This window comes from Ursus americanus, chromosome 21 (assembly GCF_024610735.1).
Source record: "Ursus americanus isolate L20-20 chromosome 21, mUrsAme1.1.p, whole genome shotgun sequence".
NCBI classification, from domain to species: domain Eukaryota; kingdom Metazoa; phylum Chordata; class Mammalia; order Carnivora; family Ursidae; genus Ursus; species Ursus americanus.
The window spans coordinates 46476657-46498038 of NC_142147.1; the positions used below are offsets into that span (position 1 = coordinate 46476657).

A 21382-nucleotide genomic window follows, 5' to 3' on the forward strand; every position below is an offset into this window, starting at 1 on the left:
GCCTTGTTCTCTGCTGTCCTCGATCCTTAACAGCTCTTTCTCATCAGTTTTTTCAGCCAGCAGACGTTCCTTCAACACCTAATTTGCACTTAGGCCTTTTGCTGTGTGCCAAGGACTCAGTAGTGACCCGAACAGCCCCAATCCCTGCCTCCCGGGGCTCCCATCCAGCACAGGAGACACACTCATCCACAGTGATGACCCAGAGTTGTCAAGGCTGTGACGGGGGAGGCACAGTCTGGTTCAGGGAGGATCGGGGCTGGCTGACACAGAAAGCCTAGAGGAAGCACCTGATGCAGCCAGGAGAATCAGGGAAGGCTTCCTGGAGAAGGAAACATCTGAGCTTTGACCTAAATGATGAGTAGTAGGGTGGAGCGAGGAAAGGTGTCTAAGCAAAAGGAACATTATGTACGAGGACCAAGAGGTGAAAGGGAAGCATTTTTTCCATTTTCATGAAATGTGCCCTATGGTGCTGAGGACATGGCAGTAACCAGGACACCACTGGGTCTGAACTCATGGGACTCCCAGTCCATATGGGACACAGATCCATTACCAGTGATGACCTAGGGTGTTCAGGGAGGAGACAGGGGAGCTCAAAGTGGGGTACTTGAAACAGCTCTGGGGGCAGGAAGGGCTTCCCGAAGGAGGGGACATCCCAAGACCTGAGGAATGAGGAGCTAGCTGCTGAAAGCCAGGGCAGAGGGAAAAATTATGTGCTAAGGCCCCGAGGACAGAAGCCTAGAAGGTCTTAGAAACTGCCAATACTCCAGTCAAGTCAAAAAGGGTGGAAGCAGGGGGGCCCAGAAACTAAAAAAACAAAATTGCCAGAGATGAAGGACGCATGCCTCCCCCCACTCCCTCTCCAAGCCTTGACCTTAATGTTGAAGGCCTCCATTCCTAAAGTGAGGAGAACGGGCTGTGGGACGCTTGGCTCTCGGAGATACCTAGAACTCGGATGTCCTGCCTAGGGGCTAAGGGGCCCCGGACGCCTGTGCTAGAAACACACTGCAGCAACAACTGTCTTCCTCCGTGTTTAATTCGGTATCACAGGAGCACCAATAAATAGTTCCTTCCCGCCCCTGCAATCTTCCTCCTGCCCGGCGCAGGGCCCCAAGGGCTGGCTTCCTGTCGGGGGAAGGCACCTGCAGCCCAAAACACTACAGCTCAGGCCCGCCGAGCCTAGGCACCTGCAGGCTTCCCAGAAGTTCCAAAGGGGCGGGCCCTGGCCCTCCGACATTGGGCGGGGCGGAGAGGTGGGGGCGGAGCCTCGTCGGGACGTCCCCTCAGGGGGCGGGCCCCTCAGGGGGCGTGATTCTCATCAGCAGCGGTCACAATGACGTCCATCCAAATCCGCATGGCCTCCGGGCTGGGCGCCACCATGTAGAATAGACGTTCGTAGGTTTTCACGCAGAACGTCAGGCGAGGGTTGGGGCTCTGGGTTAAGCAGCAGAGTGAAGGTGGTTAAGAGAACCTATAGGTTCGAATCCCTGCCTTGTTACTTCCACGCTGTGTGGCATTGGACAGTTAGACTCTCTGAATCGATTTCCCCATCTGCCTTCCGAAATAATGCTACCTACCTCACTGGGTTATGAAGATTAAATGAATTAACAATTTGGGGCTTAGGATTTGGGAAGCAGGAAGAATTTAGAAGGAAGACTCGTGTCCCCTTTCTGGACTACCTTCTATATTAGAAATATAAGCATTCACATTCGCCCCCCACAAAAATCTAGGTCCCCCTGGTTTGTAACTGAAGCTATTATCTACACCCCATTTATTAAGTAGCTACTTGCCAACCCTGAATTGAGTAAATCCTTTACACCCATTCATTACCCGCTGTTAACTTTCTCAAGTCTGAGGAAATGGGTTCCACCGTGCCCATTTTGCAGGTGAGAAAATGAAGGTTGACTAAGGGAAGTCACTTTCCTGATGTCCCACAGCTGGGATTCCAACCTAAGCTCTAAGAGGCCATAGTCGGTTGCTCCCCAGAGCTTTCTAAATACCGTCCCAGTTGCCAACATTTAGATTTCTGGCACTGCGTTTGTACAAATTTCGAATTTCTGAGTTCCCGAGGGCAAAGGAATATGAAGTGACACCATGTGGCCCATTCCCATTTGGCAACTATGGGCAGAGGCTGAGAAATCATCGCCTCTTCTAGATGCTCCCAGGCTGCCTCCGTCCTCACGCTGACGTCTTCGTCCATTTATTCCCAGCTTGGCATCAGAGCTTGCCAAATTTTTGCTCTAGATCTTTTGCTCCGAGAAAAGTAACAGTGGCTGAGAGCCAGAGACTGAGCTCTTAATTTGTGGTCGCTGCAGTGAAATGACCTGGTGGGCTCCTCCTGGGCTGGATGGAGGACCCTGACGGTGCGGTCTACCCGGGGGCCAAGCTAAGGTCTGACTGCAGGGGCTCTGACCGGGAGGGAAGGGGGGCAACCAAGCGGGGACTTCACCTTGAAGGCACAGCGTAAGTGGTCATAATAGACTTCCTCGATGGCCTGGAAGTAGATGACGCCTTTGAGCTTGGTCTCTTCCTTGTCTGACGGAGGGAAGCGAGGGAGAGACAGCCAGTGAGAGCTGTGTGTCTGTGTATCTGGGCAGGGGTCGCTAGACCAAGTCCTGAGACTGGTGTCGGGGTGAGGGAATGGTGGCAGAGTCTGGAGGTCCCTAAGTACCCTGGTTGAGAGGTGAGTGAATACTGAGGTTGGAAGGGAGACTGGACAAGGCTGGAGAATAGGGTTTGGGGAGCTGGAATCCTAGGTCCCCGAGTGCCTTGGTCCTGGAGAAGAAAAGAGACTCAGGAGAGGTTCAGAATCCCTGACTGCCCCAGAGAAGAGGCGTGAGGGGCCTGGAGCCCTGGGTGTTGAGGGTGGGGGGAGGGCGAGGACAATGCTGGCTCTGACTCCTCCTGGGTATCTCAGGAAAAATATCTCAGGGGTTTGGGGAGCCAGAATTGTACGAAACTGTTACCCATGCTCCAGAGGAGGGCTCAGGATTTGGATTCTGGGTCGCTAACAGGGCTGGGGATCCAGACTCGTGGGCCTAAGCGGAAGGGGGCAGGGGGCCGGGTCTCTTAGGTATCTGGTGGGGAAGGCCTCCGGAGTGGCCACTTCCAGAGTCCAGGGGCCCAAGGTCCCAGACGGCCGAGCCGGGCTTACCGGCGTAGTAGGCCAGACGGCGGGCCTGGCGGTCAAAGCAGAACCACCGCTTCTTCCAGGTCTTAATGCGGCCGCCCATCTTCACCAGGGATCCACGGCAGCAGCCTCCGGACACCCTTAGGTGTGGGCAGCTTTCGGGATTGTGGCCCCAGCGTTCCAGGTGCTGCCGGAGATCCAAGACCCGAGGGCCCGGGGGGCGGGGTGGGGGTGTGGGCGGGGCCTGGGAAGGGAAGAGAGGGGGGCAGCTGACATCAAAGGGTCAGGGAGAGGGTGGTCTGGCAGCCGGGGGTCCTGCTCCCCTGCTCACCTGTAAGGGTGGCCGCAGCCTTTAACCAGCCATATCAACAATGCCCATCATAACAATGATTCTGGCAGCTGCACCCAGTGACTAGGACACCCTGACCGGGGCTTACTAGGCGCAACAACTGGACTCCCCATGATTGTCCTTGGGACTGGGGTACTGGGAGCCCCATTTTACAGATGGGCAAACTGAGGTACAAGAAGATAAAATGATCCACCCGAGGTCACACAGAGCTTCTAGAGGGTAGAGCTGAAACACAAACCCAGGTCTTCCTGCCCCCAGAGCTCACCCGGAAACACAAGAGGTATGGCAGAGAAGTGAGGGAGCCCAGGGGGGCCCTCATATCCTGCAAAACAGGGATCAAGTAAGTGATGGATACAGGAGAGCAGTTTCCACTACCGTTATTGTTATTGTGATGAAATCAGTGGTTATTTCCTGTGCTGAGCACTTTATAGGTATAATCCCTCTGCCCTCTCAAACTCTCTTGGGAGGTAAGTGGAAAAAAAAAATTGGGCGGAAGGGAGGTAAGTACATCATTACCCCCATTTTACAGATGTGGAAACCAAGACTCAGAGAGGTTAAGTCATTAGGCCCAAGTCACACAGCTAGAGCTGACGGAGCTGGGCCTCACCAGGCATAGTGGTCATCTCAGGTGGCCAGAAAGGGGAGAAGCAAGGCAATGAAAGTGTCTAGTGTGTACGAGGCCCAGCCTGATCGCACCTGTTCTTCCCAAAGGATCCCTGCAAAGAATGGTAATGACCCCCACGGTCACACTGAGGCTCGGAGCAGTGTGAGTCAGACTTGAGCGGGCAGGCAGACCCCCTAGGGATGTTGATAAAATGCAGTTTGGGGTTCAGCCAGGGGTGGGGGTGAGGTTCTGCGTATCCAACAAGTTCCCTGGGCACCGATGCTGCTGGTCCACAGACCACACCTCAGGTATTAAGGGCTGAGAAAATGAGGTGAGAAGACAGAGGCGAGGCCAGAGCAAGGAGGATGAGAAACAGATGAGACTCACTGGATGGAGATGGGGAGAGGCAGGTGAAGGGTAGATGCAGAGAAAGGGAAGGAGCAGTTAACAGTTAAAAGGGCACCCACTGGGGCCTGGAATCTTCTCTGGGTCCTGTGGCCAAATCCAGAAAGTTACACTAAGGATCACCAATGTCTGTGAAAGGTCCCACTCCCTGTCGGGCACTGTGCCAAGTAACCACAGTGATCACCTCGTTTTCTCTCCAAAAAAAAAACAAAACAAAAAAACAAAACACCACCAAAAACTGGGGTGCCTGGGTGGCGCAGTCGTTAAGCATCTGCCTTTGGCTCAGGGCGTGATCCCATGTTCTGGGATCGAGCCCCACATCAGGCTCCTCTGCTGGAAGCCTGCTTCTTCCTCTCCCACTCCCCCTGCTTGTGTTCCCTCTCTCGCTGGCTGTCTCTCTCTGTCAAATAATAAATAAAACAAACAAACAAACAAACAAAACCCAAAAAACAAAACCACCAAAACCTAAAATCTATTGTCCCCATTTGCCAGATGAAGCAACAGAGACTTCTGGAGAGGAAGTGACAAACCAGGGTCACCCAGGTAGGAAGTGGCAGAAAGGGGGCCCCAATCCAGAGAGCCGATGGGCTCCAGACTCTCAACTCCACCGCTCCCACCTGCCCCTCTCGGAGCCTCAGTTTCCCCGTGCTGTAATTCGAGGGCTATCACAGTGCCCTCCTCACAGGACTGTTGCAAGGACGAGCTCGAGGTCAGTCTCTCCAGTCCCGCGACTGCGCTTCTAGGTGCGAATCCCCGAGAAACACTTGCGCGCTCGTACAAGAAGGTGGGGCGAACGGGGGCGGGGGCGGGGCGCGACAATGCACGGAGCAGGGGGCTGTTTAATAAATGATGACCCTCCAAGCAGGAGTGCTTCATTTTTAATGAGGCAGAGCTTCCGCCTGGCAGCCCGGAAGGCTCCACTGCCCTGCCTGCTTTATTTCACTCCCTGCCTCTTATCAGCACCTGACAGCTACTTAAAATTTCACTTACTGAAGCTGCTTTTTCTGTCCATCTGCCTCTAAACGCCAGCTTCCACCAGGGCAGGGATGGCCATCTGGGTCACTGCTGTGACCCTGGGCCTGCCCCACAGCAGGCACTCAATAAATAGAAAGGAAATATTTAAAATAACAATAATAGTAATAATAATAAGGAAAGGACAGATGGTTGAGAAAACAAAAGGCAGATTGGGAACAGTGTGCTGGCTTATGGGAAAAATAAATTCACAAAATAGGGTTTCATCAGTGTATGTGGAAAAGTATTCAAAAAGATTCGAAGGGGGTGCCTGGGTGGCTGAGTCCGTTAACCATCTGCCTTCGGCTCAGGTCCTGATCTCAGGGTCTTGGGATCGAGTCGTCCCCACCCCCCCCACCCCCCCCCACCCCCCGCCTTGGGCTCCCTGCTCAGCAGGCAGTCTGCTTCTCCCTCTCCCTCTGCCACTCCCCCTTCTCATGCTCTCTCTCTCATGCTCTGTCTCAAATAAGTAGATAAAATCTTAAAAAAAAAAAAAAGACTCGAAGGCTTCTCGACGAGGAAAACACTTGTGCCTCCGGAGGTACAATGGGGAGACCCTCACTTCCTCAAATTCAATAGCATTCGTTTGTAAGAAAAATGTATTCATGCTATTAGCATGGGTAAAAATAAAATTTTAATAAGGAGCAGTCAGCTAAATCCAGAATGTGCAAAACACTGCAGGATAAATGACTCAATTTTTTCCCACAGATAAATGGCATTTTTTTAAAAAGTAGGGAGGGAGGACTCTTTATCTCGGAGATTTCAGAGACATTTTAAGTGCATTAGGTGTACTTTGTTTGGGTCCAGATTCAAATGACCGACCATAAAAAGACATTTCGGAGACCGTTAGGGAGAGGTGAATGTGGATCAGATATTAGGATGTTACAGAATTGTTAACCATCTCCTAGAGTATGGCAAGGGCATTACACAGTGAGGCGTAGACGAAATGATGCGGTATCTGGAATTTGCTTTAAAATATTCCAGGGCAGCGTGGGAAGTAGGTGAGGGATCAGTGAAACGAAGTTAGCAGGTAGGACAAGACGCAAGACTGATAATCACTGGGGAGCCCAGCTGCTTCGGCTGGTAGAGTGTGGGACTCTGCGGCTCTTGATAATGGGGTCGTGAGTTCGAGCCCCGCAGTGTAGAGATTACTAAAAATAAATAAAAATCTTAGAAAAATAAAAAAAGACTGACAATCACTGAAGCTACACGGTGGGCACACGGGGACTTACCGATCTATTCTACCCCTACGTATGCTTGAATGTTTGTATAATAAAGATTTTTAAAAGAATCAAACAAAATTTTAAACGTTTTAAGTGGTTTTGAAAAGCCCCAGCATATATCGTTGCCCTCATTCTACAGTAAGTGCTGACATTGTCACCCATTTATAGAAGAGGAAACTGAGGCACAGAGAAGTAGAGCACGTTACCCAAGGACATGATGGATACAGAGAACCATAACGGAAACAGAAACCAGGCCTTTTCAGTTCCCTCCCCTTGCCAACCCCCGGACACTTTTGTTTTGGAGAAGAGGAGAAGCTGAGAGAGGAAAAAGGAGAGGCCGGGCAGAAACAGAGCAAGGAGGTAGGGCTGAGGGCAGGGGTGGACTGACCATGATGGCAGGTACAGCAGGGCCTGAGGAACCTTCTTTGCTTCTTTTCATCCCTTCCTGTGGGGTGAGGATGGAGGAGTCAATGAGGTTGCCAACCAATTAGAAGTGGGGGGAAAAACATACTGGGTTCCTGGGTCTGAGGAAGGAGGGGCTGAGGGCAGGATTCCTGGGTCTGAGGGAGGAGGGGCTGGGGGCCTGGACCCCTGGGTCTGAGGGAGGAGGGGCTGGGGGCCTGGACTCCTGGGTCTGAGGGAAGATGGGGCTGGGGATCCAGACTCCTTCCTGGGTCTGAGGGAAGAGGGACTGGGAGTCTGGACTCCTGGGTCTGAGGGAGGAGGGGCTGGGGGCCCGGACCCCTGAGGGGGCTAGAATAGGGTCTCCTGACGCTACAGAGGAGGGCCTGGGGTCTCACCCTGGCCTTGAGCAGCCGCTCCCTCTCTGCCACAGCCTGCTGCAGGAGCAGCTCCATGCGGGCGATGTCTGGGTGGAGGGCCCCACAGCTGGGAGGAGGGAACAGAGAGCGGGGCAGGTTACAGTGGCCCAGCCTCTTCCCATCTCCCCACCTTCTGCCTCCCTGACGTCTCACCTGTTCCCAGGGCCACAGTTCAGCAGCTGATAGAGCGGGTGTCTTCCAGAGTCTCCAGATGCTGGGGGGAGGGCCGAGGCCTCGAGGGGTCCTGGGAAAGAAGGGCTGGGGCTAAGGGCCAGGGTTCTCCCTTGTCCAAGCCCCTCCACTTCCACCCACAGGCATCTAGAGTCCTCCATCCTTGCTGCAGGAAGGGCGGTGATGGGGGAGGAGGGGCCCTCACCAGAATAGTGGAGGGACAGAGGCCGCGGGGATCCCCTCTGGCTCGTTCTCTCTCCCCTCTTCCGCGGCAGGCTTCCAGTCCTCTGGAGGCCGATGGAGCCCTGAAAGCACACAAGGCCCATGCATCACTGGAGAAGGGGCTCAATGTCAACTCCCAGCCAGAGGGCCACCAAGGAATCCAGTAGCTCCTTGGCTCCGGTCAGAAAGCGACTGTGAACGCGATGCTGGGGGGAAGCAGCTAGGCCCACGGGGCGCACAGGGCAATGCGCAGCCTGGGAGATCTAGAGACAGGAAGTAGAGGAGTGGTTGTCAGGGCTTGGGGGCGGGGGGTGAGGGGCGACAGCTGGAGGATGCAGGGTTTCTTCTGGGCATGATAAACATGCTCCAACATGGAGTGCGGGGACGGCTGCGCCACTCTGCGAATGTACGACAAACCCCCGAACCGTATACCTCTGACGGGTGAACTGCAGCGCAGGCGAATTGTATCTCAATAAAACTGTAAAAAAAATGCCTATCACGTGGGTGTGGATGTGGGAAACCCCCACGCTCTCGCACAGTCCTGCGGGGTGGGGGGGTTTCTACTGGAATAACCTTTATAGAGGCCACTTCGGCTGCTTTTATTTTTAAAATGGCAAATGCCTACATGTTTGAGCCCCAAATCCACTTCCAGGGCCATACCCTGTGGACACACTCATCCACGTGCAAAATGACCTGAGTTTGAGATGATTCCCTGCAAAGGCCGGGGAACGACCCAACGCCCATCAGAACGAGGCGGAGCGTATAAACCAGCCACCATCCACACCCCCAGAGAACTCTCCAGCGTATAATCTCCAAGATACAAGAGCAGAGCAGCACGAGGAATATACCAGCTCTGCATAAAAATATGACAAAAGTATATTCACGACAGATTGTATAAACGTTGAATATCTCCGGGAAGACTCGAGAAACCGGTAACCTGGGGCTGCCTCCAGTGGATGGAGACCACGGGGGGAGTCAACTCTCCGAATAGCCCGCCATACCCTCCAATGTTGAACCAGGGGAATGTTGGCTTTAAAAAAATAATAAACGTGACAACCAAATGTAGCCTGTGCTTCCGGGGCCAGAAAAAAACTGGGGGCTTTGTTTTGGTTTTGCTAGAAAAAACAACAGTGGGACAGCTGACAAAATATGAATAAGATCTGGTTATTTCAATAATATTATCCCAACATTAGTTTCCTGAATTTGATCCCTGCGCTGTGGTTATGTAAGAGAGTGGCCTTGACCTTGGGTAATAAATGTAGAAGTATTTAGGAGTAAGGGGAAATCACGGTTCAGAAAAAGAATAATGAAGTGTTTGTGTACATGCGTGTGTGTGCGCGTCTGTGTGTGCGCGTCTGTGTGTGTGTGGGGTGTGTGTACAGAGAGAGAGAATAATAAAGCACATGTCCAATGTGGTAAAATGTTAATTACAGAATCTGAAAGCCAAGTACACATATATTCTTTCTACTGTCTTTGCAGTTTTTCTGTAAGTCTTACACCACTTTAAAATAAAAAGTTACCAAAAGATGAAAATTTGAGAGTAATTTATAATTTATAGTAATACTCTCTTATTTGAGAGGAATAAAGAAAGAAATAAAACTGAATTTTAAAAAGAAAAAAAAACCCCATCTCCGCATGGATAACGAAGAATAATAATAGAAGAGGGGCGCTTGGCCGGCTCACTAGGAAGAGCGTGCAACTCTTTTTTTTTTTTTAAACATTTTATTTATTTATTCGACAGAGATAGAGACAGCCAGCGAGAGAGGGAACACAAGCAGGGGGAGTAGGAGAGGAAGAAGCAGGCACATAGCAGAGGAGCCTGATGTGGGGCTCGATCCCAGAAAGCCGGGATCACGCCCTGAGCCGAAGGCAGACGCTTAACGACTGAGCCACCCAGGCGCCCCAAGTGTGCAACTCTTGATCTTGGGGTTGTGAGTTCAAGTCCCACGCTGGGTGCAGAGATGACTTAAAAATAAAATTTTAAAAAAGAATAATAAAAATAATACGTCGCATAATTTGAGCACCAGTAAGGATACTCACTGCTATAGATCAGAACTCATCAATATATTTAATCCATGAGTTAATAACAGGAGAGGAAAAGCTGAATTGGCCACCTTGGGAAGGATGTAACTAAAGCAACTCTTTATTTTGAAGACACATGAATAAAGCGAAGCCAGCAAGCATGTGTCCTGCATTTTCTACAAAAACCATACCCCTGGGTAACCAAATGTACAGGAAGGCAAGTCTCTCTCTACGGAAGTATTCCAACGAATAGATGAGGAAGAATAATGGAATTTTACTTATTTATTTGAGAGGGAGAGAGCATGAATGGGGTAGAGGGTTAGAGGGACAAGCAGACTCCCTGCAGAGCAGTGAGACCGATGTGGGACTCGATCCCGGAACCCTGGGATCATGCCCTGAGCCGAAGGCACATGCCCAACCAACTGAGCCCCCCAGGTGTCCCAAGAGAAATAACAGATTGGAATTTTACCACTGGAGACCTCTCCTAGACCAAGAGATGAAGGCACCCACGCCAGACAAAGAGAAACAGGCACACACCACCCCCGAGAGACTTGCAAAATGCTGACCCTGCCTCTGCTCAGGCTCCCCGCAGCCCACTTCCTGGGAAATACGAAGAGGCGGAGAGGTGACAATGACCTCCACGACACAATCAGCAAACCCTGCCTGGGAAACTACAGGAACGGCCATCTGGTTTCTTCGGCAAATAAATTGCAAGGGGGACAAAAAAAGTAAAGAGAGGGGAAGTCTATAAAGACTTAAAATATATAGCCACGAAAAAAAAAGTAAGAGTAAACTATTATGTTTCGGGACAGACACTTAATTGACCAAACTTCAAAGAAATGTGAGGAAGAGATTGCTAGAAACGCCAGGCCAGTGGTCCTCCTCTGGGAGGCGGATGGGGTCATCATTCAGGGGCATGTGCTGTGTTTCCGGAGTGGCTGCCAGTGCTGCCTCCTGACACAGCTGGCAGCTCCAGAATGTTCCCATGTAATAATTAAGCTGGGCGTGTGTTCCACGTGATTTTCTATACTCGTGTTATCTTTAATAAAAAAAAAAAAAGTTGGACAAAATAGTAACAGCCAGGATTTGTCAAGTGCTCGTGCCTGCCTAACAGTGTACCTGGTGCCCTGCAGAGCCACAGAAGCTTCTAGAAGCGCAGGGGAGTCAGGAAAGTTTCACTTCCCTCCACAAGGAGGACATCGAGTCCCGAGCCCCTGGGCCTCTTCACTCTTCCCTTGCTTCAACCGCTATCCCCACCATGTCCTAGCTGAGACCTGAGATGCCTGGTAGAGGAAACGAGAGGGTGAGGGGGACCCAAGCCTCATCTGTATGGTGCTCATGTTGTAGGAACTGAATAATCCATCCTACAAATAACCGTATCATCAGAAACAGCTGTGAGCAAAGAGATGAAGGTGTCATAACAGAGGATCAGCTTCCGACTGGAAGACCGGGGACAGCCTTCAGGACACTGACCCTAAGGCCCAAAGAATGAGCGTGGGCCAGGGAAGACTGAGGGGAACAGTGTTGCAGGTAGAAGGATCAGCAAATGCAAAGGCCATGAGGCAGGAGCCAGCAGGGAATGTTGGCAGAGCAGGGCTCCTGCAGCTAAAGCACAGTGTATGTGGGGGGTAGTGGTGAGAGGTGGCCAGGGGCCTGATCATGCAGGGACCGGTCGGCCGAGGTGAGGAGGCTCAGGGGACCACTGACAGCGTTAGGTAGGGGAAGACTCAAGTGGGAGTGGTCGAGATCACTCTGGCTATTGTGTGGGGAAGAGATTGCTGGGAGATAAGAAGTGAGATGGAGACATTCGGTGAAGAGGCTGGTCTAGGGTCACAAGATCAGAGATGAGGATGGAAGTGGGTAGCAGAAAGGCACTAATAACGATAATAATACTAATAATCGTAATGATAATCAGAGTAAGAACGGCACGTTCACTAAACGCCTCCTACGTGCCAGGCACATGCTAAGCACCATAGCCATCAACCAGTGGGTGCTGTTAAGTAAACTGAGGCAAAGAGACGTGTCTGAGTTCAGCCAGCTAGGAAGCAGCAGAACAGGTATTTGAACCCAAGCAGGGTCCCTAATGCCTGGGCAACATGTGATCCTGGAAAGAAGGGGTGGAGTCCGAGACGTAACGGGACTAGGAGGGACAGAGAGGAAGGAGCAAGGAGGAGTCATTTGTTAACTCACACACTCGTCATCCACTTGCGTGTGTTCTCCTGGCTGAGTAAGTAAATACCCCCTGGGCTCTTGGCGGCCCCGCGGTCCCCAGCCGCGCCCTCTGAGCTGGGGCCAGCCACGGTGCCCACAGGGAGTCTGAAGGATTCCCGTGACCCGCCTTGCCTCCTGAAAGGCACCGGTAGTGGAAAACAGGTAGACTTGGCCCAAACCTAGCTCTGCCACTTCCTGGGGCTGTGACTTCAGCAATTCCTGTCTTCTGAGGCTCGAGTTCCCCTCTGTAGAGTGAGTGAGTAGTCCCGCCACCCTGCGTGGCTGGTGCAAAAATTAAATGAGCGACCTGGTGCAAAGCACACAGGAGAGTGTCTGGAGCGGCCCCCCAGGTGGCCCCCCAGGTGGCACCCCGGTGCCAGGTGGGTATGGGCTCCCCGGCCGTGGGCACAGGTCCGTGGGACAGGAGCCAATAACTCAGGTAACAACCCCATAGGAATGGACGCGGCTTGCTAGCAAGGGTGTATAGGTAGGCAAGTCACTTCTAAGGGTCATATTTACGGTAAGTCATGTTGCCTGGCAACGCGGCTGACCCGCCACCTTTATCAGGCTGCCAGGGCAACCGGCTGGAAAGTGAATTTCCCAGGCGGGAAGTCTGCAAACCCTTTACCCAGATAATAATGGGACCTACTTTTGGGGGTTCTTCTGAGCAAAGTGAAATATTTTCATTTTATAGATGGATAGATTTCATGATACGGATAAGAGGCTGAACCATGTCACACTGCCAACATATGGCTGCTTCTCACGTCCAAGTAGTAGCAACTCCGTGCTTCAAATGATCAAATGGGGGGCTCCCGGGTGGCTCAGTCAGTTAAACATCTGCCTTCAGCTCTGGTCATGTTCCCAGGGCCCTGGGATTGAGTCCCACATTGGGCTCCTTGCTCAGCAGGAAGCCTCCTTCTCCTTCTGCCTGCGGCTCCCCCTGCTTGTGCCCTCTGTCTCTCTCTCTCTCTCTGACAAATAAATAAATAGTATCTTAAAAAAAAAAAAAAGATAAAATGGCTTAGAGCCGACCCTGGCCTACCTTAAGCTCTCGAAAATCAAGATCGTTATTAATACTAACGTTAATTAATAAATAAGAAATAATATATAGTACATATTATAGTAATATACATGGTAGATAATGACATCAGACAATAGAATAACATTAATAATAATTCATATTAACTAATGTTATTATTGGGTATATGAAAAAGGACACATGCACACACACGGGTGTTCATAACAGCATTGCTTAAACTACAAAAGCCTCGAATCCCCTTCGGCAGAGGGAGGGCTGGGTCAGTGCCCCCGTGGAGACTTCTATGCCCTTCCCCCAACCCAGAGCCCGGAGAGATTATATACCGAAACCAGTGCCTGGTTCAAACCCCAGCCCCGCTGCATTCCAGCTACTTAAAGACCTTCACCTCTCTGCCTCTTCTTTCTTTACCTAGAAAATGTTCGCAAGAACCTAGCTGGTAGTATCGTTTAAAGACCAAATGAGCGAATCGGGTGAGGCACTTAACACAGTGCCCGGCACACTCTAAGGACTCCACAAATGTCAGCTGTCATTATTCCTCCTGTTGACAGTGTTATCATGAGAGTCATTGAAAATGACGATGCGGCTCTAAATGGATCAATAGGAAACAGTCTCCACGATACAGAGTTAATTAGAAAATCAAAGCCAATGAGTAGCATATATACACATTTTTGGAAAAAAGTTTACATCAGAGCTACCGATTTCGGGGTGGTTAAGCGTCTGCCTTCGGCTCAGGTCATGATCCTAGGGTCCTGGGATCGAGCCCCAAGTCAGGCTCCCTGCTCAGTGGGGAACCTGCTTCTCCCTCTCTTCCCTGCTCCTGTTCTCTCTTACTATCTGTTTCTCTCTCTCAAATAAATAAATAAAATCTTAAAAAAAAAAAACAAACAGCAACCAATTTCTAAGAGCTTACCACACATCCACACAACTGAAACAAAACTTTTCACCTCCTATTCACCCCCTGCCTCCTGCACCGTGTTCTGACACTCTCTACTCTGTTTCAGTTTGAAGAGTGAGTAACAAGGAATGTTGTAACCCATTAATGAGTGGGGACCCCTGGTTTCAAGGAGATCTGGAAGGAGGGTACCCAAGAAACAAGAGGCATACTGGGGATGGGGGCTGTGGACCAGTGGGGTGGAGAGAGGGGGCCCTCTTATCAATAAGCCCTGTTTGGCTGCTTTTAAAATTTACTGCTGGGGGGCGCCTGGGTGGCACAACGGTTAAGCGTCTGCCTTCGGCTCAGGGCGTGATCCCGGCGTTATGGGATCGAGCCCCACGTCAGGCTCCTCCGCTATGAGCCTGCTTCTTCCTCTCCCACTCCCCCTGCTTGTGTTCCCTCTCTCGCTGGCTGTCTCTATCTCTGTCAAATAAATAAACAAAATCTTTAAAAAAAAAAAATTTTTACTGCTGGGTGCACCCGGTCCCGTTCTGCCGCGGGAGCAGTGAGATGTTAGGCAGGAGAAAGAAAATCATTAAGTAAAGTGTGAGCCTAATAAAAATCAAAATACCCCCCGTTCATCCTTCCCTCTCCCCCGGGCCCCCATGGTGGAGAAAGTCACAGGGAAAGTTCTGGAGATGGAAGTGACGGCGAGACAGTGGCGTGGGGAGCCGAGGCAGTGGGGGACGTACCTGCAGGGAGCTGTGAACGGAGAAGAGGCAGGAGGAAGTGGTGGAGGCAGTGCGGGCGGTGGGGTCCTGGAGCACCAGCAGCTGGCGGTCTGTCTTCTGGGTGAACAGGAGCTTCAGGAGAGGGGTTGAAGGTTAACGGCAGCTGGAAGGATCACAGAGGGCCCACCAGGTCCCGGAAGCTCTGGCCCTTGTCTCCAGGGTCAGCCCATTTCTCAGATAGAAAAACAAAGGCTGCAGGTCACAAGAAAGCTGGACTGTGGTCTTAGGGGAGCAAGGACTGTAGGCGAGACCACAGGTTCCCTGAGGAGGAGGGGCTGGGGGCCTGAATTCCTGGGTCCCAAAGGTAAAAGGCTTTAGGGGCTGAGAACAGTGGATCCCAAGGGAGAAGGGGTCTGGGGCCGGGGCGGGGGGGGGGGTTGTCTGGACTCCCAAGGGAGGAGGAAGAGGTTGGGGGATGGACTCCTGGGTCCGAGGCCAGAAGGGCTGACAGGTGCATGAAATCTCCATACCTTAGTGAGGGCCTGGTTGGACTCAGAGAAGTCCCCACCCGGGGTTCCCTGGAGGCAATTAAGCTTGAGCAGTCGGCTCCGTTCCTAAGGGAGAGCAAGTTATCACCGGCTAGCACATCGCAGACTCGGAATGGGCCGCCCAGGCAGCCTTGCCTGGGGCGGGGAGACATCTTGGGGTGCAGAGCGGCAATGGGATGCCTCAGAGGGAAGTGAGGACGGTCGGACAGGTCTCCCAGGAGAACTCACCTGCGTCAGGGCCTGAAGGGCCTCCTCCTTCTTCCGGCTCAGTCCCCTGCTCTCAGCTGCCATTTGCTCCCCCAGTGACTTGAGCTGCTCCTCTAAGACCTGGATCCGGCGCTGCAGGGCACGGCCCAGGGCCCCGGTTACTCAGCTGCCCCAGGCTTCCCAGCTGGCTCCCACAGAGCCAAGTCCTCCTCGAGAGCCTGGGGTTTGCTGCTGCACCCCGTAACAGAGACCCTGGGACCTGGGTACCCAGGAAAGGGGTGGGGGTTGGGGGCTCAGAGTTAAGTTCCCTGGTGCCCTCTTCCCTTTTGGGGGTCCAGAAGAGACCTGGAGTGGGCTGGGGGGGATGGAGGATCTGATGTACAGACAGAGACGGAGAGAGACAGAGACCCAGACAGAGTTGTCGAGAACAGAGAGAGAAAGGGCCAGAGAGACCAACCAGAACAGATACAAAAAAAGAAGGACCAAGACAGTCCCCAAGAGGAAGATGCGAGAAAGGAGGCAAGGCGCAGGCAGAACAGAGACAGCAGGGAAAAGAGAGAGTGACAGGGAGAAGATCCAGAAACGGAGGTGGGGAAAGGAGCCCCGCAGCCGAACTAGGAGGTTCAGATCCCAGCTCCACCCTCTACAAACTGAGCACCCTGACCTTCAGTTTCTTCATTTGTAAAGATGGAAACAAAAGTCAGATTGGCCTCCGCAGATTCTTGTAAAGACCTGATGAGTAAGGACTCATGAAACGTTTAGGACTGTGACTGGCACACAGTAAATGCTCAATAAACATCAATCATGGTTGTTACTCTTCTGAAGACGGTGAGGCAGGTGGGAAATGACAACGGAGGAAGGGCCAGACATGGAAAGGAGGAGTCAGAGGGCAGCGGTGAGGGAGGGAGGGCTAGCCCTGCCCGACTCACCCTGTGCTGCGCCACACTGGCCTGGAGTTCCCGGACCTTGGGGTCCACTGCCCGGGCCCCAGGGCTGTCCCGGTCCTCCTCCTCCCGCCGGCTCTCCTGCTCCAGCTGCTGGAACTCTAGGTCCTCGTACGCACGCTGGGCCACATCCAGCTGTTCCCTCATCTGCGGGTGGGAGCGCAAAAACTGGAGGCCTGGACCCGATCAGGCCCAGGGTGGGTAAGAGGGCTGGGGCCAGGAGTCCTGGGCAAGGAGGGAAGAGGGGCTTGAGGACCTAGATTCCCAAGTCCTGGGGGTTATAATGCTGGGGCCTGAACTCCTAGGTGAGGGAGCAGGGAACTGAGGGCCTAGACCTCCGGGCCCTGAGGAAAGAGCAGCCTGGATAGCAGGTCCCCGAGAGCATCTGGAGGACCCTCACCTCCTGTACTCCCTGCAGGAGCCGCTCGCGCTGGTCCTCTGGCTGGGAGTCGAGCTGTCCCTGGGCCTCCTGCAGTCTCTGGCGAAGACCCTCCACTCGATCCCGCTCCTGGCTCAGCTGCCTCTGCTCCTGTAAGAACATCCAGGCTCTCAGCCTCAGTCTGGACACAGGAAGAGAAACAGAGGCCAGCATGGGCCAGGCTAGCCGGATCTCAGAACTCTGCCTGGGTGCTGGCTCCAAGAGTGCAGGGACCCTGTCTGTTCAGTTCACTTTTTTTTTTTTTTAAGATTTTATTTATTAGAGAAAGAGCATGAGCATGCATGAGTGCATGTGGGGGGGTGGGGTGGCAGAGGGAGAGGGAGCAGCAGGCTCCCCACTGAGCAGGGTGCCCAACGTGGGGCTCCATCCCAGGACCCTGAGATCATGACCTGAGCCAAAGGCAGACGCTTAACCGACGGAGCCACCCAGGCGCCCCCTGTCTAGGTCACTCTTGTGAAGGCTGGGACGATCAGGACAGGAAAACACAGAGACTACGGGAACCAAGAATGGGGAGCACCTTCCTGAATGTGAGGATTTTAAGATAAGCCTCAAAAATCAGGGAACTTTTAGACCCGGGGGGCTACACGGAGCCGGAAGGGCACTTCGGGCTGAGGGAACAACACAGCACAAATGCACAGTAGTTGAAAAACACAGGAAGTTTCAGGGGTAAACTCTGGTCAGAGGGTAGAGATGAGGAGCACAGAGGGAGGTGACAGTGGAAAGTCAGGCTTGGTGCGGCTCCTGTCTGGTTTGGCCAACCAGGTTGAGGAGCCCTTATCCTGGGGCACTGGAAGGACTACAGCGAGAGGTTCAGGAAGCAGAAAGAAAGGGGCATGTTGACTGACCACAGGCTTGGGGGTGAGAGAGAGGGAGGTGTGCAGAGCTCGGCCTCTTTTTAAAAAACACCATCCCTGTATCATTATCACACCTGAAGAATGAATAGGTTCTTAAAGAATTTGCAGACAATATCATGTCTGGGATTGGCTTTTAAAACGGGGGACAGGAAAGCAAACTAGGGGATATGAAACAAGAATGGAAGATTAATTAGTGCTGAAACTGGGGAGCACACCACAGCGCCACCCGTCTGACGGTCGGTTTGACTTTTTTCACAAGATGACATTTTTTTTTAAGTTTTTTTTATTATATTATGTTAGTCACCATACAGTACATCCCTGGTTTCTGATGTAAAGTTCGATGATTCATTAGTTGTGTATAACACCCAGTGCACCATGCAATACATGCCCTCCTTACTACCCATCACCAGTCTAGATGACATTTAAAGAGCGAAGGCCAAGGGAAGAGGCCCCAAAATCGTTGGTCAGGGAGGGAGGAGGAAAACAAGAAGCATCTGCCCACCCCCACACCCCCAGCCCAAGTATCCCCATTTGGGGAACGGGGATAACTCTGGGGCTCAGGTCCCAGGAGCACCATCAGGAATATCGGTGAAGCTCGCGCAGGAGAAACTGACCTGTTCCCGCTGCTCCCGGGAGCCCTGCTCCGTGTCCCCTTGCTGTCCAAGCAGCTCCCGGAGCTGCTCCTCCTCGCGCCGGGCAGCCACCCGCTCCCCAGCCAGCTCGCCCCGCAGAAGGGCCACTTCCACCTCCATCTGTAGGGAGAATGTACGGGCTGGGGCCCAGAGGTCGGGATCTGAGGAAGGAGGAGGCTGGGGACTCGGACGCCTGGGTCCGAGTGGGGTGCGTGGGAGTCTGAGCTCCTGGATTCGGAGGGAGGAGAGGGCTGGAGGCCTAAGAGTGGGATCCCGCTGGAGGAAAGGCCCGGGAGCCTGGCCTGGAGGGCTCTCCTTGAGCTGGGGCCAGACTGCCCACGAGGCCCGCAGCCTCACCTCGATCCTGAGCTCCTTCCTCTGGCGCTGTAGCTCTTTCACTCGCTGCTCCATCAGGGCCACGCGGGTCAGTGCCTCCAGCTGCTGCTCTCGAAGCCGCCGCGCCGCCCCTCGCACCCCCTCCCCAGGCTGGGTGGATGCGGGAGGCGCGGCCGGGGTCTGTGCCGGGGGCGAAGGCTCCCCCTGAGGTTGGAGGCGGCGTGGTCAAGAGGAGAGGTCTCGCCACTGCAGTCACCGGGCAGGTCACCCCCCACCGCAATCCCGGGTCTGCGGCTCTGATCAGCCCCAGTCAGTCGCCATGCACGTTTATTCAAGTGGGGGAGGGTGCAGGTGCGGGAGCCCCCCGGCCCGGGAAGAGGCCCAGGGGCTCGCAGTCGGGGACGGAGGTACGCAGCGGACTCAAGGAAGGTCCCTTTTTCACTACCCAAGTCCCATTCTCTTGGCATCGCGTCCTGGTAGACCTGGATCTCTCTCCCTCTCTCCCCGGGTCGCTCTGAGTCTTTCCCCCGTTTCTCTGGGTTTTGTCTCTCCGGCTCAGTAACCGTCTCTATCTCTGAATCGCTACGTGTCTCTCCCTTTCAGAGTATTTCCCTTCTAAGCGTCCCCGTCCTTTGTTTCTGGGTTTCTGTCTGTGTCTCTATCCCCATCTCCCTGAGTCTCTGCCTCTTTTGGGACCTTGTCTCTCGGTCTCCCTGTGTCCAGGTCTGTATCCGGTCTCTCTGTACCTGTCCCTCTGTGTCTCTGTCACCGGCTAGCGCCTGTCCGTCTCTCTGGACCCCCCCCCCGTGACCCCTCCTTCGCCCTCCAGGTCCCTCACCGCGTCGAGGCTGCTCTCCGTGCTGCTGCCTTCTTCCACTTCTTCCTCTTCCTCAGCCTGCTGCTCAGCTCCTCGGCCGCTCGGAAGCTCCTTCACTCTCTGGGGCTCCTCCGGGACCTCGGGCGCCTCCGGCTCGTGGGGGTCCTCGGGGTGCACCTGGGGCTGCGCAGCCCCTTGGGGCAGGACCTCCGCGTCGCCCTCCGGGCCCGGGGGCGGCTGGCACCCCTCGTCCGGGCCGCTCGGCGTCCCCATGGCCGCTTGGTGCTCCAGCGGAGTGGGCGGGCCCGAGTTCCGGGGGCGTGGCCTGGCAGCGTGGGGCTGCGGCCCAGGAGGCTCCCGACCGCTCCGGCGCTGGGAAAGAGCTCCAGGAGGCGGGGCCTAAGAGATCAAAGACTGGAACTGAGCGCTCCGGGGGCGCGGCCTGGAGTTTCTAGGGGCGGGGCTCGATGGCTCCCAGGGTGCCACACCCCCAAGGCTCGACCCGAATTTGAGTTGGGGGTCTTAGCACGCCCCCTACTGGCCTCTCCTACCCAGGTGTCGAGCCTTGTAACCTCCCAGCAACCCCCGCAATCCCTTGGAGCACCTTAGAGCGACCTCATCTCCTTCTCCCTCCCGGACTCCGGCGTCCGAGATCCCGCACCCTCTTTTTCCGAGCCTGGTAGACTTGGCTACTGTACGGGGGAGCAGCGCCCACGTCATCTCACTCAGAGATCCAGGAGTCGGGGCTCCTACTTTCCCTCCCTGAACAAGCCAAGAGTCTGCGTCCTTGCTCCTCCCAGGGGCTAGATTCCCAAACTCCAGCCTCCCTCCACCCCCGGGAGCCCAGAAGACCGTCTCCAGCTCCCTCCTCCCCCGCGGCCTCGGCCCCCTCACCGTCTCAGGCTTTGGCGTGCTTCCCTGTGCGCTCTGGGCGCTGCCTTTTCTGTCTGCGGGACAGGTGGCTGGGGAAGAGGGAGGAGAGAGAAGCTGCTCTGTCCCCCTCCCCAGCAGCCCGGAAGTGGGGGGGGGGACAACAGGTCCAACAGCTCCCGAGGGAGGAGGGAGAGACCAGTTTGCCCCGCCCGCTGCCGCGGCATCCGGCCATCCCGGCCCCACCGGCCCCACCCTCGCAAAAGCCAGCATCGCGACCCCCCCACTCTGCTTCCAGCGCCCCCCGCCTGCTCCTGCCCCCTGGAGGTCTAGTCGTCTTTGTCACCTATGTATAACCGCCTCCCTAATGCCCAGACCCCGGGAATCCTGAAAGGAAGGGGGGAATGGAGATAGGGGCCTCTCCCCTCTAATGAGCCCTTTAGAAGGGCTCCGACCGGTTTGGGAAGCTGGGCAAGGGGAGGGGGTGCCCTGAGCTGAGTCAGAGACCCGCCCAGAGACAGGGGAAGTATGCCCCCCCCCCCACTCTGCTATGGGGTGGAGGGCAGAGGTTAAAGGTCTCAGCCAGACCCTTTCCTCTCTGGACAAAAACAGGAAAAAACTGGCATGTGAGAAAGGATTATTGGATGTTAGGAGCTGTGCTAAACACTTGATACACGTTAATTTCATCCTTACAGTAGCCTAAAGAGAAAGGGATTGCCATCTCCTTTTTATAGTTGGGGAAACTGAGGCTGAGCCCTATAAATGTGCCTTGAAGTCTAGACTTGTTGTTAACCTCAAGGCTAGACTTGTTCTCTGGAAAGTCCACATTCTTAACCATCGGGCATACGGTCACTCTGGTGCGGCTGGGAAGTGCCTGGAAGATCATTCCAAATGATAGTAACAATAATAGTCACCAGAGTGTGCC

At 53.9% G+C, this 21382-nt stretch overlaps 1 protein-coding gene across 1 annotated transcript; it reads right to left on the minus strand.

The window, feature by feature from the left end:
• Positions 1-1015: 1015 nt before the first annotated feature.
• PHLDB3 (pleckstrin homology like domain family B member 3) lies at positions 1016-20606 on the minus strand. The gene is made up of 16 exons (XM_045775030.2): positions 20482-20606; positions 19609-19986; positions 18792-18974; positions 18417-18554; positions 16910-17038; positions 16495-16656; positions 15587-15697; positions 15341-15424; positions 14832-14942; positions 7917-8016; positions 7694-7784; positions 7520-7607; positions 7108-7164; positions 3152-3371; positions 2447-2532; positions 1016-1431 (listed from the first exon to the last, which is right to left on the minus strand). Exons 2-16 carry the CDS (start codon positions 19858-19860, stop codon positions 1297-1299), a joined length of 1947 nt encoding a protein of 648 aa, XP_045630986.2. The 5' UTR covers positions 19861-19986; positions 20482-20606; the 3' UTR covers positions 1016-1296.
• Positions 20607-21382: the final 776 nt, after the last annotated feature.